Raw genomic sequence first — 17264 nt, forward strand, 5'->3', positions numbered from 1 at the left:
CACTCGAATTTTTGTTTTGCTCCTTAGGTAACTCTTACATGAACTTGAACAGTGTCTTGATGTTAACTGGAACCAACTATAGAGCTTGGCTAGACTCTGTGGAAAATTATATGGGAATGCATGAGAACATAGACTACTGCTTTACTGAGGATAAGCCTGAAGAGTTAAATGAAAAGAGCACCAAGAAAGATACTGACCTTTACAAGAAGTGGCATAGATCCAATAGAATGGCTAAGAACCTCATTCGAACCTCTATGTCTAAGACTGTCAGGGGAAGTATTGAAGAGCCTGAGCTAGCATCAGATTTTCTGGAACACATAGGTGCTAAGTTTAAAGAAAGTGAAAAGGCAGAAGCAGCTAGGCTAACCAAGGAGTTTCATGATTTGAAGTACATGGGTTCAGGGGGAGTTAGAGAGCATATTATGAAGATGATCAATATAAATGGCAGACTCAGGGAACTCTTAATGGGGGTAAGGGATGAGCAAGTAGTGCATTATGCACTACATTCCTTGCCTAACAGTTTTAGTCATCTTAGGACCAGTAACAACTCTCAAAAGGGAAACTAGACTCTAGATGAACTTATATCCATCTGTGTTGATGAGGAATCTAGGATCAAGGAAGAAAAGGAACCTGCTACAACCATTAACCTCATTGAGAAGCCTAAAAGGAAAAAGCCCCAAAATAAGCTCAAGCCTACCAAAGCCATAACTAAGAGTTCAACAGCTGCAGTGGCCAAGAAAAACAGGCCATTCAGGTTCAAGTGCTACTTTTGCAAAAAAGTAGGACACATGAAAAGGACTGCACTGGCTATAAGAATTGGTTAGCCAAAAAGGGTAAGATTTTTTCTAATACAGTTTTTTCCTTAGAAATTAATCTTATAAATGTTGAACCACAGTCTTGGTGGATAGATTCAGGCTCACCTATTCATATTACTAATTCTTTGCAGGGATTCATAAGGAGGAGAATCCCAAAAAGTGATGAAGTGCACCTGTGTGTAGGCAATGGCATGAGAGTGGCAGTCAAGGCTATTGGAACCTTAAAGCTCGATTTAGGATTAGGAAAATTATTAGTTCTGGACAATGTTTTTTATGTACCTTCCATGAGAAGGAATTTGGTTTCAGTTTCTCTTTTAGTAAAATCTGGTTGTAGACTTGTTATGGATAGTAATGGAATTCTTATTTCTAAAAATTCTGTTCAAATTGGTTCTGGTGTTATTATGAATGATTATTTACAGTTAAATTGTTCAATGGCTCAACAAGAAATTTTACTTGTTGAAAATAACACCAACAGTACTAGCACTTAAACAGGTGTTAAAAGAACCAAACTAAATGAAAAGTCTGCATTTTTATGGCATAGAAGACTCGGCCATGTTTCAAAAGAGAGACTGAAAATTTTGGTGAAAAACAACATCCTAAATGAACTTAATTTTTCTGATCTAACAGACTGTGTTGAATGCTTTAAGGGAAAAATAACTAATGCTAGACAGAAGACTGCATATAGAAGCCAAAATTTATTAGAACTCATACACACTGATATATGTGGACCATTTAGACATCAAACTATCTGTGGGAATGTGTATTTTATCACATTCATTGATGATTTTTCTAGATACAGTTATGTTTATCTACTTTCAGAAAAGGCACAAGCATTGAAAGCTTTTCAAATCTTTAAGTCTGAGGTAGAAAATCAATTAGAAAAGAAAATCAAAACAGTAAGATCAGATAGAGGGGGTGAGTTCTATGGCAAGTACACTGAATCCGGCCAACAAAAGGGTCCATTTGCCTTGTTTTTGCAAGACAATGGAATTAAAGCTCAATATACAACACCCTATAACCCACAACAGAATGGTGTTGCAGAGAGAAAGAATAGGACTCTTTTGAACATGGTTAGATGTATGATGTGTACAACAGGTTTGCCTAAATTTCTGTGGGGTGAGGCTTTAAAAACTGCAAATTATATTTGCAACAGAACACCTAGCAAAGCCATAGAAAATACTGCTTTTGAGCTTTGGTGTGGCAGAAAACCTAGTCTTCATCACTGCCATGTTTGGGGATGTCATGCAGAAGCTAGGATTTATAATCCAAGCTTGAATAAACTTGATCCTAAGACAGTTAGTTGCTATTTTATAGGTTATCCAGATAAATCTAAAGGCTATAAATTATATTCTGCTCATCATTCACCTAGAATTTTTGAAACACATCAAGTAAAGTTTCTAAGTGAAAAAGTTCACAATACAAACCTTGAGGATTTAACCTCAGATTTTGAGGAAATTGTGTCGGATGAGAATATAAGTGTTGTATTGCCTTTAGAACAAGATGTAACTGATTGAGTCACTGGTCGAGTAACTAACCACGTAACTGTCCCTGATCAAGTAACCAGTCATGTAACTGGTTATGTCACTGACCATGTAACTGACCAAGTAACTGTACCTGGTCATATAACTGACCATGTAACTGGTCAAGTACCTGTCACTGGTCAAGTCACTGACCAAGTAACTGTCGCTGGACAAGTAACTGACCATGTCACTGGTCAAGTAACTAACCAAGTAACTGTCACTGGTCAAGTAACTGACCCTGTAACTGATCAAGTCCCTGTCAACCCTCAGCCTAGAAGATCACAGAGAGCAAGAAAACCAACTTATGGGGGGGGGGAAGATAGTGACTACATTGTTTATCTGCAAGAAGCAGAAATTGAAATGGACTGTGCAGAGGACAATGATCCAACTACATTTAACCAGGCTATTGAAAGTAATGAATCTCACCAATGGCAGCTAGCAATGGAAGCAGAAATTGATTCCATGAGCCAAAATGCAGTTTGGGAATTAGTTGAACCTGACCCTAATCAGAAACCTATAGGTTGTAAATGGGTTTTCAAAACCAAAAGAGATGCAAATGGCAATGTAGAGAGACATAAAGCAAGATTAGTTGCCAAGGGTTTTACACAGAAGGAGGGCATTGATTTTACTGAGACTTTTTCTCCAGTTTCTACAAAAGACTCGTTTAGGATAATCATGGCTTTAGTGGCTCATTTTGATATGGAGCTGCACCAAATGGATGTTAAAACAGCCTTCTTGAATGGTGAACTAGATGAAGTGATTTATATGAGGCAGCAAGAAGGTTTTGTGCAAGCTGGAAGTGAAAACTTAGTATGCAGGTTAAGAAAATCAATTTATGGCCTTAAACAAGCTTCTAGACAGTGGTACAAGAAATTTGATTCTGTGATTTCTACTTTTGGATTTACAGAGAATCTTGTTGATGAGTGTGTTTACTTGAAGACAGTTGGGAACAATTTTATTTTTCTAGTTCTCTATGTGGATGATATACTTTTGGCTAGCAGTAACATTAAACTGCTTAAAGACACTAAGAGTTTTTTGTCAAATAATTTTGACATGAAAGACTTAGGAGAAGCATCCTATGTACTAGGCATTGAGATTAAAAGAGATAGAGCACAGAGACTACTTGGTTTGTCTCTACAGAATTATGTTACCAAAGTTTTAAAGAGATTTGGTATGGAAAAGTGTGCAGCTGGAGAAGTTCCCATGTCCAAAGGTGATAAGTTAACCAAGAAGCAGAGTCCTAATAGTGATGTTGAGGTACCTGCAGAAAACAAAGAATTACATGCTAGTTTATAGGCAAGTGGAGGATCTGAAACTCGTTGGATTTTCAGATTCTGATTTCGCAGGGAACTATCCAGACTCCAAGAAGTCAACTTGTGGATATGTGTACATGCTAGCAGGAGGTGCAGTTGCTTGGAAAACCATGAAGCAAACACTAGTTTCAACCTCCACCATGCAAGCTGAATTTATTGCAGTATATGAAACTGTGTGTGAAGGACTTTGGATCAGGAATTTCTTGATGCAGACCAAAGTGTTAAGTCACATTGTGGCAGGCACACTTGTGATTTATTGTGATAATGAAGCAGCTGTTTTCTTTAGCAAGAACAGTAAAAGATCAAATAATTCTAAACACATTGATTTAAAGTATTACAGTGTTAGAGAAAGGGTTAAGCATGGTGAGATAGTTGTTTTGAGCATTGACACGAATTCACAGCTAGCAGACCCCTTCACCAAGGCCTTGTCAGTAGCAGCATTTCAGAAACATACAACCAGCATTGGAGTTTTAGCTAATCTAGATGCTTAGGTTCAGTAGAGAGTTAATCCAGTTGGAGCAATTTAAATTTCTAAGGTTTTTGAGTTCTTGTATTTTTAGTTGTGATCTTTTGACTTTATTTATCACAACTTATTTGTAATGACAGATTTTATTATTAATAAATTTTGAGGTATTTTCATATTTTGGTTATTGCTGCAGTTTTTGTTGAATGTTCTGAAAATTATCGATTTTGTGTTTAAAGTTATACTTGCTATCAGATGGCTTAAATCATGTGAAGCATGATGTTAAGGTTCAAGCAATATTTTTAAGTCATCAGTGTTCAGTGAATTTGCTTGAGTTTCTAGTTTTAGAAACATAAAGTAGGACCTAATATATGTTTACTTGTTGATACACATTAACATATATTGTATCACTTCTAGTTGAACATATGTGGATTGCAGAAGCTTGTGTTAGTGGTTTTGAAACTTTGCATTTTTGTTAAAATGTATACTGTTTCTTGCTCTGCATAAGTAACTGTGATCTGACCATGTTGGAATGGATTTTCGATTTGAGTTTGTTATCTGGCGCGCACTTCAGTAAGTTAAGAAGGTTTTGATGTTCTCTGGTGCAAATCATCGAGCATGATATGTGTGAGTCCAAGGGGGAGATTGTAAGATCAAATATGGGCATAACACATATCATCATAAAGTAATTGATGATTAGCTTAATATCAATCCTAGTTTAACATGGATACAAACAGTGAATCAATACTAGTGACTTAATGAAGTAGTGTATCAATTCATTAAGGATAGTAATCCATTGCTTAGTCTACAAGAAAGGCTACAAGTTGTGATACTGTCACACCCCAAATTCTGAATTTAAGTAATTCATATTCGAAGCATGAACCTCAAATACCCTGTTTATAATCTCAGAATTTTTTTCTCAAAATCAACTGCACATTACACCTCTCGATAATTACATAAACCAAATCCTCAAGCTACTTATTACAGTACACTCTCACCAAAACAAATTATAAAGCTCAAGAGAGCACAATTCTCCTCACAAAACAAATGCTATAAATGTAATACTAATATTCTAAACCGCACGATCACTGCCCTGATTCTCCTGACCTGTAAGACTACCCGCTACACAATTTGAATAGTGTACCGGGAGTTGCAACAACACAAAACCCGGTGAGCTTTTGACAGCCCGTATGAGTAAACAAGAAAGAACTGTTGATTTATTCAATTATATTTATTATAACTCAAGTAAACAATCGACGCACTCACAATGTAATTCCAAAAATCACAGAAACATATATAAGCATATTTATTCTCGATACTTCTTTTAAAACTCAGCATTTGACTGATCACCACCAACAAATATTGCAACATTAATATGTGAAATAACATTAAAGCAAAGCATGCTTGATTCTCTTTCCACTAACACCTTCACATATTAACAATATATCACAAATAGATATTTGATCAAAATAATATAAGTACACTTTTCTTTTTAGTGAATTTTCGGATTAACTGGTAACAAATCATAAATACAAGTGCTAGGGTCCAACGTACTATACCCAAAGCACGAGTAAGCCAGGTTGACTGGTAACAAATCATAAATCCACGTACTAGGGTCCAACGTACTATACCCAAAGTACGGGAAAGCCGCAGCATACTAGGGTCCAACGTACTATACCCAAGTATGTATACTCAAAGTAAGCAACCTTCCTAAGAGTATAATAGTGCACTATCTGTAGGGACTAGGGCCCAAGGCTAACTTCCACATATCACCAAAACACATTTACCAGTAATTCATTTAAGCACGGGGTAGTAGATAACACCCGACTTCACAATTGTACTTCTCAGACATAATCAAAATCACCAAAATACAATCTTTATGATTTATAGATCGTATATATGTATATGTACACCCACATAAAGAGACATATTATTTCAAGACAAATCTTTATTTCTTAAAATAATTTCCACATATTCACCATTGGGCATATAAAATAGCTTTCACACCACATGATCAACATTTCATTATTCAACAATTAAATGCGAGATTAATAGCTTGAATAATATCCAATTCATTCTCAATTATTTCATCACACCAATCACACGTCAACCAATATATATATTCCACGTAAATATATATATACGTAATCATCCGCTCAGGGATGACCACTAATACCAACTATAGTTCAAGCATAAAAACCGTGAAATTCATTTGTATAATAAAATCATTTTACTTACCTATGGACCGTAGTTGATCAAGTCCATATGATTGAAAACAAATATTTATTCCACAAATATTTTCACACAATTGCGACAAAAATAAAGTAATTAAATTTATTCGGTTCGTAATATGAACCACGTGAGGTTTACTCACCTCTAATCCAGCTGCGTCTTCTTAACAGCTAAAACAACAATTTTCCCGAATTGTCCGCCAAATCAATCCGTCGATAACCTAATCCAATAATGATCTTAACTTAGCCAACAACTCATAAATGTAATTAAACGACGATCCAACGGTCAGATTCAAATTAAACGATGATCCAACGGTTGGATCTGAATTTAATGATGATCCAACGGTCGGATCCTCACGGATCGCCTTTAGGATCATCCTCCAAAATTATCACGAAGATCCAACGGTCAGATCTTCCTGAATCGCCCTTACTAACATCTCCACAAAATTATATGAAAATCCGACGGTCGGATTCTCACGAATCGCCTTCCGAATCACTATTTCTCAATTATACGAAGATCCAACGGTCGGATCTTCGCCCGTGACCTCACAAAGTCACCGGGACAGTCATACGATCAACATATTAAAATTTGAAGTAAAACCGATGGTCTGATCTTCGCAGATCGTAAACCGAAGATAAAACGTAAAAACCGTAAATAGTAACGTAAAAACGTAAATCCACTATTTATCAACTTTTTCTAACATGACCAAGTTATATATCAAAACGCTCGTATGGATGCATAGATCATCGCCTAGATAATGAAAACTCGAAATATGGTCTGACGCGCCGCCACAAGCAGTGGTCAGTGGGCGGTCAACGCGGCGGTCAACTCCGGGTCAACCACCTCCGATGGCAAAGCGACCAACTACAAACTTGTTCAAAATGAAAGGGTGATCGTCTTTCATACCTGGAGCTAAGCCTGGTTCGGCCTAGATCGTCCTAGATCAAGCGTTGAAGTTGGATTAATCCGGAGCGTCTGATCTGATTCCAGATTGAATCAGAGCCGTCGAAAAAGTCAAACCTTTGATCAAGCGCTCTACACCCAAAATCGTCATGCAAGGCCTATATGGGGATGATCAGGGGGAGGAGGAGATCACGAAAATGGGAAGGATCGGCCCGTGCAACGCCGGCACGGCCAAGATCCGATCGGGTCAAAAGCTAGGCTCGGGGGGGCTTCGATCCAGGTCTGGGGGCAGCGGCGGTGCAAGGGGAGGCCACCAGGCGGCTGGGCGTGGCACGGCGAGTCCGGAGAGGGCCGGGTCGTGGCCGGAGGACGCCGGGAAGTGCCCTTTCCGGCCGGGTCGGGTCGGCAGAAACCCGGCGGGTCTGAGGCCGAGAGAGAGAGACCGGAGGGACTGTTCCGCAAAAATGAGATTTTTTCGTCCTTAATGAAAAATTCTGATTTTTCTGCTATTTATAGAAAAATCTCAATTTTCAAATATTCATAACTTATTCATACGAACTCCGAATATTGCGTTCCACATATGCACGCGATCGTATCGACGAGCTCTACAACTTTCATGAAGGAAGTTTTCCCAAATTTTGAACGCATAAAAAGTCAACTTTGTTGACCCCCTAAAAAACGTTCGTTTTCGAAAATAAAATCGTTCGAACTAATTCCACAACTTCTCCAAGCTCCGTATTCGCTCCTACTATCGTAAAATCATTTCTAAAAATCCATGGAATTTAATTTGGATTTTTCGGGGTATTACAGATACATTAGGAATCTAACCGTGAAACCTAAACCGACAAGGAATGCTTTAATGGGAAGCTTCTTGAGGTTTAAGTCTCATATATATACAGATGAGTGTTAGTGGTTTTGAAACTCTGCATTTTTGTTAAAATGTATGCTGTTTCTTGCTCTGCATAAGTAACTGTGATCTGACCATGTTGGAATGGATTTTCGATTTGAGTTTGTTATCTGGCGCGCACTTCAGTAAGTTAAGAAGGTTTTGATGTTCTCTGGTGCAAATCATCGAGCATGATATGTGTGAGTCCAAGGGGGAGATTGTAAGATCAAATATGGACATAACACATATCATCATAAAGTAATTGATGATTAGCTTAATATCAATCCTAGTTTAACATGGATACAAACAGTGAATCAATACTAGTGACTTAATGAAGTAGTGTATCAATTCATTAAGGATAGTAATCCATTGCTTAGTCTACAAGAAAGACTACAAGTTGTGATACATTAGGAATCTAACCGTGAAACCTAAACCGACAAGGAATGCTTTAATGGGAAGCTTCTTGAGGTTTAAGTCTCATATATATACAGATGAATTGGTCCCTGATTACTACCACGACTATTGCATAAGTTCTGTCCATTGAGAAGCAAGTTGGTAAGTAACAGAAGACCACATTCAGTGATCGAGTTAAGCAGTTGCATAAGATGGAATCCATGTCTGTTATCGCTGAAGGGAAGCCTTAATCCTTTTTATGATTGTTGTGCATATGTTGTGAGCATGTAACTATGGTTTTTACAAAATAGGCAACTGATAGAGTTTGGATAGAAGTAGCAGAAGATATGTGATCTGAAAAACTGGGTTTAATTAAATATATGCAATAACGAACAGTATCAGGCATTCAAGCAAAGAAAAGTTTATTTCAATTTTCAACACGTCATTGCTATATAAATTCCCCCCATGTGGCTGTTGAATTCATATTGATTTCAGAAAGTGACTGTAAATATAATGTCAATAACAATCGGTAAGAAATTGATAAAATCTCGACTAGTCTTTGTTATCACTGCGAGGAGATCACACTTTCTCCAGCCCTTTTCCAATTGACACCCCCAATCCGCCTTCCTTCTACTTGGGTGGGGAGACTGAATTCTTCTCTTCTTTCTTGGGATGAATCGTCTGGACAATGGCCTCAATTTCTTCCTTTGCTCTTTCAAAGACATTGGGAGCCTTGACGTGATCCACTTGGGTATTATTGTCAATGTCATCACTCGTTCCGTGAGTTTCTTTGTTGTGAAGCTTTGGCGACTTGTCATGGTGCATGATTGTTTTAATCTTTCCCTTGGCATAATCTAAAAATCTAGGTGAGTTGCCATTATTTTCTGCAAACATCAAACATAGTTAAAGGGCTAATAAACACCCGTAGTTAAAACTTGAATACGCCATTGCTTAACATGTAATTTGTACTAATGACATAACATATCAAATACATAATGTTCTTAACCACTTTCATTACTAATCATAGGGCCTACGCATTAAAAGTACCCAGAAACCATCTCATATAAGCAACATTGTCATGAAATCAATACCTGATTTTGATTCAGCTTTGTCCTGCTTTGACTCCTTTTTAATTTCAACACTTGAATCAGATTCCTTCTTGGAATGAATTGCTTCAACTATAGCCTCGAACTCCTCCTTTGCTCGCTCAAACACATTTGGAGCTTTAACTTCCTCTAATGGGGTCTTCTCATCAATGTCTTTACGCAAACCATGAGTTTCCTCGTGATGGTGATTTGATTCGTCTGTGTGATGCAACATTGCTCCAACCTCTTCCTTTGCTCTTTCAATCAAATTTGGTGCCTTTACTTCTTTATCTGTAAGAAATTTTAAATATTCATAAGAAATTTAACCCCATTAATCAACAATCCATTCACTTTTCTAGACAAGTAAATGAAACCCCTGAAAAACCACATCTCATTGTAATTAGATTCAGCACCATCCCAATTCAATCCCCAATGTTATTAGACTCAAATTTCAAAGTATACATTCTTCATTCTAATGATCTCAAACCCAGCACAGAACCAAAAAAAAATTCCAATCTTTTCAATAATCTTTCAAGAAAAAAAGTATCAAATTGAACAATTTAGCAAAAGGGTATAGGCCTATTAGGATCAAAACGAGAATTGCAGACTAGAAAACTCGTACCTGATGAAGTATGTGTCGGACTGGGTTTGGATTCCGCCATTGGAGATGGTTGGCAGACACAGAAAGAATAAGGTTTTAAGATGAGACGAAGAAGATGCGTTTGGACAACGCAACTGTTGGGCCTACTTAACAGCCCAAAACAACGGCGCCGGCGGCTCGGACCCGCTGCCAGGTAAGAAATTGGATTCGATTGTTTTCAGTTGAACACTAGCTGTCTCTCTCAACTGATTCGAATGTTCAATCATATCATATCTATATCTTGTCTCGTCAAAAAAAAAAAAAAAAAAAATCATATCTATATCTTGTTGTATAATTTCATGTGATTGTTTCGGTCAACGGGGCTATTTAGTACGCTTTTGGTTGTGTTTGTGTTTTTTTTTTCCTTTAAATAAAAATGTTGAGATAGTTACAACAGATATAAATACATTTAATAAACAATACTCAAAAATTGAAATGCATGAAATAGAAACGCGATCTTAACTAAGTATGCATGGTCCGTTTATGGATGAGTTTCTTTAATTATGTAGAATACATATAACCGTAATGTTAATAGAGTTTACATATATCGATTGAGTAAGCTTCATTATCCGTTGGTCGTACTCTTTTCAATCGTAGCATTTCTACCACCGTACAAAGTGAGAGCGACAAAATAACTCTCGAGTGCGAGGGTAGAGTATTGGGAAGTCATGTGTAAGATCTAAAGGTCGTAAAGAACAGATTGGTGACACTAAAAGATTGGCATTGAGGCCCAGTTATGGCAGGTCCTAATTCCTAAAAGACTAAAAGGCCTCAAAGAACAACTTCTACCTACACTGATACGGTGTACATTGAGGCCCAGTTTTGGCAGGTCCAAATAAAAACAAGAAGGTAAAGTCTTTTTTTTTTTTTTTTTTTTTAAGACCGACTTTCATCTTCTTTTTCCTAGTTCAAAATCTTCAAATGGGCAAAAAAAGAAAACGTTGGTAACTTGAAAAATAAGGCAGCAGACATCGACTTTGAAGCCTTGATTGAAGGTCAAGATAATATCATTAGGCTAAAAATTCTATGCCGGCTATTCCTTCATTTCTTGGTCTTTGCTTGTATAGATGCAAATAATCAAAGGTTTAATTCGATGTTTGAAAACCCTAGCTAAATTGAGGTTGCTAATATAATTAATCAAACTAAATGATGAAATATATTCGTCAACCCCAACTGTTGAATTGTTTTCCTCGTCTCCATTTTTCTTGGTCGGAGTTTCTAGATGTCTGCCATCTAACTAGCAAACAATGAGAGAGTTAGTAATTAATTATTTAACGAATTGGGTGTGTTTAGTCATTTATCTTCTTCCATCTCTTTGACCAGTTGAGGAGTAGTTTGTTTTTGTATATATATATATATATAACTTTGTTCAGGTGCGGATATCCGCACCTAGGAAAAAAGGTACGGATTTCCAGTTTTGACCAACTTTTCGATTATATTTTCACATCTTAACCGTTCAGTTTTTAGGTCCTAATGATGTATAGATTACCTCTGCAAAATTTCAGCCCCGGAAAAATGTGTTGAACTTATTGATGATCGTACGAGAAATTATTTCGCCATCTCGACAATTGTCAAAGTGCTCGAGAATATTTTCAGAAATTTTCATAATGTGAAATCCTCAATTTCATACTTGGGTAATAAAGTACACGTCACGATGAGTTCGTGGAATTTTTCGGATCCCCGAGCTATTTATAACGATTTTCCGAAGTGGTGGAATTTTAGAAAATAAATTAAAGAAATAGGATTTTCTGCGGTGCAATCCTAGCCGTTGATCTACCCACCGCCTAATCCTAGCCCTTGATTTCAATTGAGGTTGGGGTATTTATATTCCTTGATCAGATCAAGGATGGGGATTAGTTGTAGAAAACACGAGAGAGAGAGAGAGCTGGGAGCTCTGACCCGGACGCCACCGACCCGAGAAGGAGACCCGGCCACCGCGCCACCGTCCGGCCACCGATCGCTGACGGACGAACACCATCTGCTTCATCTCCGCGTCGCCTACCTCCCTACATAATCAGATCGCCCATGCACCGGACGAGGAGGGAGACTCGACAGTGAGAAGCAGCGACTGCGCCGGCGAGTTTCTGCAATTTCCGGCCACCGCTTGGGCCGCATTCGGTATGAAAGTCCATCCTCTAGTCATGCTCTACACTCTAGTGTAATTGGTTTTTGAAATCGATTAAGTTTTGATGATTTGGTTTCTGGGTTGGTTTTGAGCTCGACGCTGTCACCGACGCCGGCGAATTTTCCGGCTATCTTCTGGGCTGTTCGAGGTATGAAACTTCTTCTACTCGTCGCACACTACATGCTGGTATAATTAGTTTTCAAATTTGATCAAGTTTTGACAATTTCGTTTCTGGGTTCATCTCGGTTCCGTTGCTGTATTCGACGCCGGCGACCTTTCCGGCTCTCCTTGGCTTGGTCTCGGCCTCGAATGCAACTGTAGACAAGGAATTGGGCAGTTGGCTGGGCAGATCACGTCGACATCCTCAGTTCGTCATCTGCCTAGTTTCCGCAAGGAGTTTGGTTTGGTTGCAGTTGGATTTTGAAGGTATAATTCGAATTCTTGAATTGAAGTTTGGTTATTGTCATGCAAATCCTAAGTTAGTAGCTTGAGTTGGTATGACTTGGTGGAAATCAGTTCCTTAGCTGTGGAGTTTTGTCAGATTGTTATAGTTTCGGTAGCTTGGAGTTTATGTTTGATTTGGGTAGGAAATTGATGTTGTTATGCTGAAAATTGGTCGTGGAACTGACTATGTAGAGTGGATGGTGATTATCATGCTTGATGTCTTGTTAGTGTTGTTAAGGCAGGTTATTTGGAATGTTTGTGGAATAATTGAAAATGGTCAAGCTTGGGTGTTCATAGTAGTTTTGGGCACATCTTGAATGAAAATGGAAATAATTGGGTGTCCATAGTAAATTCTGTCGAATTACTATGCGATAAAACTGTTATTGGTTTGCTTGTGTATTTCGCGGTTTGATAATAAATAAATAAAAGAAATTATATATATATATATATATATATATATATATATATATATATATATATTGGGTGGCCTTAGTAATCGGGTGCACTCAATATATGTTTGGTCGATATCGTAATTTCAAGTGAATGTTCGATAATCTAAGTTAATTATTGAACCTATCTCGATTGGTCAAACGTGGTCAAATTGGTCAACTCCTGGTCAAACCAGGAAAAGTTGGTTGAACGATTTATTAATCGTCGAGATTTCATATAATTGTTGAATGAGATATTAACTATCAAAATGTCGGAATCTAGGATTTCCAGTTACCCGAGGAATGGAAGGTTCGTGAATCTCGGACAACGTAAAAGGTTAAAGCATCGAAATCCAGGTAGAGGACTCGAGACTCATTCGGTTAGATGTTTTCCGTTTTGAATTAAATGTTTATGCATATTTGAGTTGCATGGTTTGGTTATTGATGGCTTGAGAGTGAGTGGAACATAGTGATTCCTTGGGCTTCGATCCCCTAAACCTCCGGAGGGGCCGTATGGACGGAATAGTGTCTGACATCCTCTGAGGTGTGGCACTATTTCTAGGTGATATGGCGTAAGTGGACACTCTCACTACGCTTACCTGGTAATGATTTTATTTGAGGTAAGGCCGTATAGTTGGTCCATGGGACTGGCCATCAGGTATTATGCATTTATTTGAGTTTCGTGCATTGGATTTTGAGTCCGAAAGATATTTAAAGTTTGTCGTTCTTTAAAGAAATGGTTTAATTTTTCCATACTGGGATCCCAAATTATTATCTTATGTGTCGGTTTTCAAACCTAGTCGAGTGAAGCCCCTACTGAGTAGCGAGGACGAAAGCTCACCCCTACAACAGTGTGGTTGCAGGTACTGTGCACTGGGAACGGGATTGGAGCGGACGGAGCTGGGTGTGCAGATTTCAATAGAAATCAGGTTCTGGGTTCCAATCTCATTCCTGTTCCTTAAAATTGTATTTTCGGAACTTGTCACAATTTGTTTGTTTTATGCTAAGTCCTTTATTCCTCGGTTGTTTGCAACGTTAAGTCCTGGACGAACATTTGAATTTAAAGTTTTAAAGTTTTCACCTCAATATTATTTTAAACGTTTTCGCTGTGCGGTTTACGAAAAATTATTTAATAAAATGCCTTGCGGGTTTCTGGAACGTAAATCGAACCTTCGGTTTATGTTTCGGGGTCTCGCGGCACTGTGACGTGTTCAAGCTGGTGAGGTGCAGTTTGGAGCGTTACAATGCTTAACTTTGTTTTGATACAAAATGGTTTGATTAATTTTGTTATTTTCAAATGGTTTAGGTGGAGAGATACGTTAGATTCTCCAGCGGGTGCTAAAGAGCTATGGTAATTATCTAAGCACTTGAAATTGTGATTGAATTTGGGTTTTTTTTTAATTTTTTTTTTTTTTTTATGAAATGGTTTGATTGATCGATTTGGTTATTTTCAAATGCTTCAGGTGGAAAACTTTAGATTCTGCAGCTCTCAAGCAGAGTTCTGTGTCATTCTTCAATGTTGAGAAGTCAGAAACCGCTGTTTCACGCGCGGTGGGCAAGGGCTAGGACTAGAGCTGCTAAGGTTTGTTCGATCTTTTTCTTTTACATACTTCTTTCTCATGTTTCTTTTGCTTATTGGGTATTCTATTCGGTACTAACACTTCGCTTTGTCATTTTAGATTGGAAAAGGTTTGTCTAAGGATGAGAAAGCACAAATGTTAGCGCTTCAACATGCATTGGCTTGAAGCTGTAAGTTCACACTTCAATTATGACCCTTTCTAATTCTAAAGACTTTCGATCTTTTGAAACTTGATGTTCCTTGTAATATAAAACATGCATGATCTAACATTAAGCTGTTTACTTCTTGATGTCTCCTCCAGATTGATCCACGCCACCGGTATGGACACAATTTACATTTCTATTATGATTTGTGGTTTGAAAGTGAGAGCAGTCAGCCTTTCTTCTACTGGTAAGTGATTGGCCTTAATGTTGATTTTTCTTCGTCATATGAACTAATATGTTCGGTGATACTTTTTCTGATGTGATATTTGAAACTTACTGATCAATTTGTATAATGCAGGCTGGATGTTGGAGATGGCAGAGAAATAAATCTCGAGAAATGCTTGAGGACAGCTCTACAGCGCCAATGCATCGAGTACCTTGGACCGGTTAGTTCCAAGCCTTCTCCTAATTGCATATACAATTATCATATATATTTGCTGCATAAGTAATCAAATTAGTACATATCTGATTGTGTTATCTTTGTATTTGATGATTCAGAAAGAAAGGAAGTCCCACGAAGTAGTAGTAGTGGAAAATGGCAAGCTAATGTATAAGCAAAGTGGGATGCTTGTGAATAGTAGTGAAGGTTCCAAATCGATATTCGTGCTAAGCACAACAAGGGCTTTGTATGTTGGTCAGAAGAAGAAGGGTCAGTTTGACCATTCGAGTTTTCTATCTGGAGGTGCTACCACAGCAGCTGGAAGATTGGCTGCCCATGATGGGGTTCTTGAGGTACTAAATTATTCAATGCCTTTGAAATAGATAACACATTATGCATCTGTTTATGATCTTAGTTTCTATGTCATGTTCTAACTTCGTTTTTATTTCAGGCCTTTTGGCCATACAGTGATCATTACCACCCAACTGAAGAAAACTCCATGGAATTCATCAGCTTCCTCCAAGATAACCATGTCGATCTCACTAATGTCAATGTAAATGTTCGCATGACAATAATAATAGTGTCATTAGATTTTCCACTAAATGACGCTACCTTGTTATGGAATATTGAACAGATTTTTGGAACCCTAGCCATGCACTGTTGATCGATGTATTATTTCTGTGCTAATCATATCTCACTTAACATGTTGGTTAATGTTCTCCATAGAGGTGTGCAATTGATGGACTATCCTTCAATGAAGAAAACTGAAGGGGAACTAACAAAGCGAAACTCATTTAAGTCGACGCAATCGGATGGCGCAAACACAACCAATGTCGATGACTTGACCGAGAAGGCACCGATCCCCGCCGTTCGTTCGGAAGTTAATGATGGCAGTGCAAAACCACCATTGTTCACCATGGGCATGCCCTTGCCTTGGCTACAGGAACTGGAGCCCAAATCGGGTGTGTGCGAGAATACCCTAGTGACCTACAGACCAGAGCACTGTAACAAGTCAACTAATCTCCCCGTGTTGGTTCAGCGAAGTTGGTAAACTATGGCCCAATTCCTTCTTTGAGGCCCAGCCCAAATAATTTTCCTCTCACCCAGGCTTGCATGTATGGGCCTGCCAAGTCCGAGGATCCGAATTGTCGCAGCTAATTAAGTTGATCCAAAAAAAAAAAAAAGGTTGATCCACACTAGGGCAAAGTAAAAGTGAAATGCTTAAGGGCACTCCTTGTGAATGAGGAGGAGGGGTGAAGGGGAATAATCCAAATTTTTTCTTCCTTTGATTCTCCCAAAAAATTTATTGATTAGGTTATAATTTCATTTTTTTTATTATTCATTTTTGGGTCGAGTTGGGTTTAATTATTCTTTCATTGTAAAAGAAAAATTAGATTGCCCTGTTCTTTCCAAGTGAAATATGAGAATGCTAATTTTTGTTTAACAACCATTTCTTTTTCCTTATTTGTACTTCATATTTTCAACTGCCGAATTGCAAGGACAATTATTATTAATGGGAAACTATTCAAACTAAGATACATTAGTTATAAGATGCACAATTTCTATGTACCAGCAGTTCATGTGACTCAACACTTATTAGTTGATCTCAGTTATTGATATTGTTTGGCTCCAATTTTGTTGCAGCTGGTCAACAGTCTCTTTTCTGCGCGGGCGTGCCAGCACCGTTTGGGTGCGGTCGTCGGGAGTGTCCCTTGACCTGACTTCTATCAAGCGATTGTAGACGAGGAGAGCACCAACCTCGTCGTGGGATTCTTTGTGCCTCGTGGTGAGGACTTTGCTGAAGTTTCTTCTTGTTCACAAGTCGATACTCAATATTGCAGATTGAGCAGAGCGAA

At 38.1% G+C, this 17264-nt stretch overlaps 1 protein-coding gene and 1 pseudogene across 1 annotated transcript; one reads left to right on the forward strand and one right to left on the reverse strand.

Moving 5' to 3' along the window:
• Positions 1-8930: 8930 nt before the first annotated feature.
• Positions 8931-10429, reverse strand: LOC133727087 (uncharacterized). Its single transcript, XM_062154716.1, has 3 exons — positions 10233-10429; positions 9617-9901; positions 8931-9409 (listed from the first exon to the last, which is right to left on the reverse strand). Exons 1-3 carry the CDS (start codon positions 10270-10272, stop codon positions 9156-9158), a joined length of 579 nt encoding a protein of 192 aa, XP_062010700.1. The 5' UTR covers positions 10273-10429; the 3' UTR covers positions 8931-9155.
• A 3385-nt stretch (positions 10430-13814) lies between these two features.
• Positions 13815-16661, forward strand: LOC133734251 (IQ domain-containing protein IQM4-like; annotated as a pseudogene).
• The last annotated feature ends 603 nt before the right edge of the window (positions 16662-17264 follow it).

The sequence above is a fragment of the Rosa rugosa genome, chromosome 1 (assembly GCF_958449725.1).
Source record: "Rosa rugosa chromosome 1, drRosRugo1.1, whole genome shotgun sequence".
NCBI classification, from domain to species: domain Eukaryota; kingdom Viridiplantae; phylum Streptophyta; class Magnoliopsida; order Rosales; family Rosaceae; genus Rosa; species Rosa rugosa.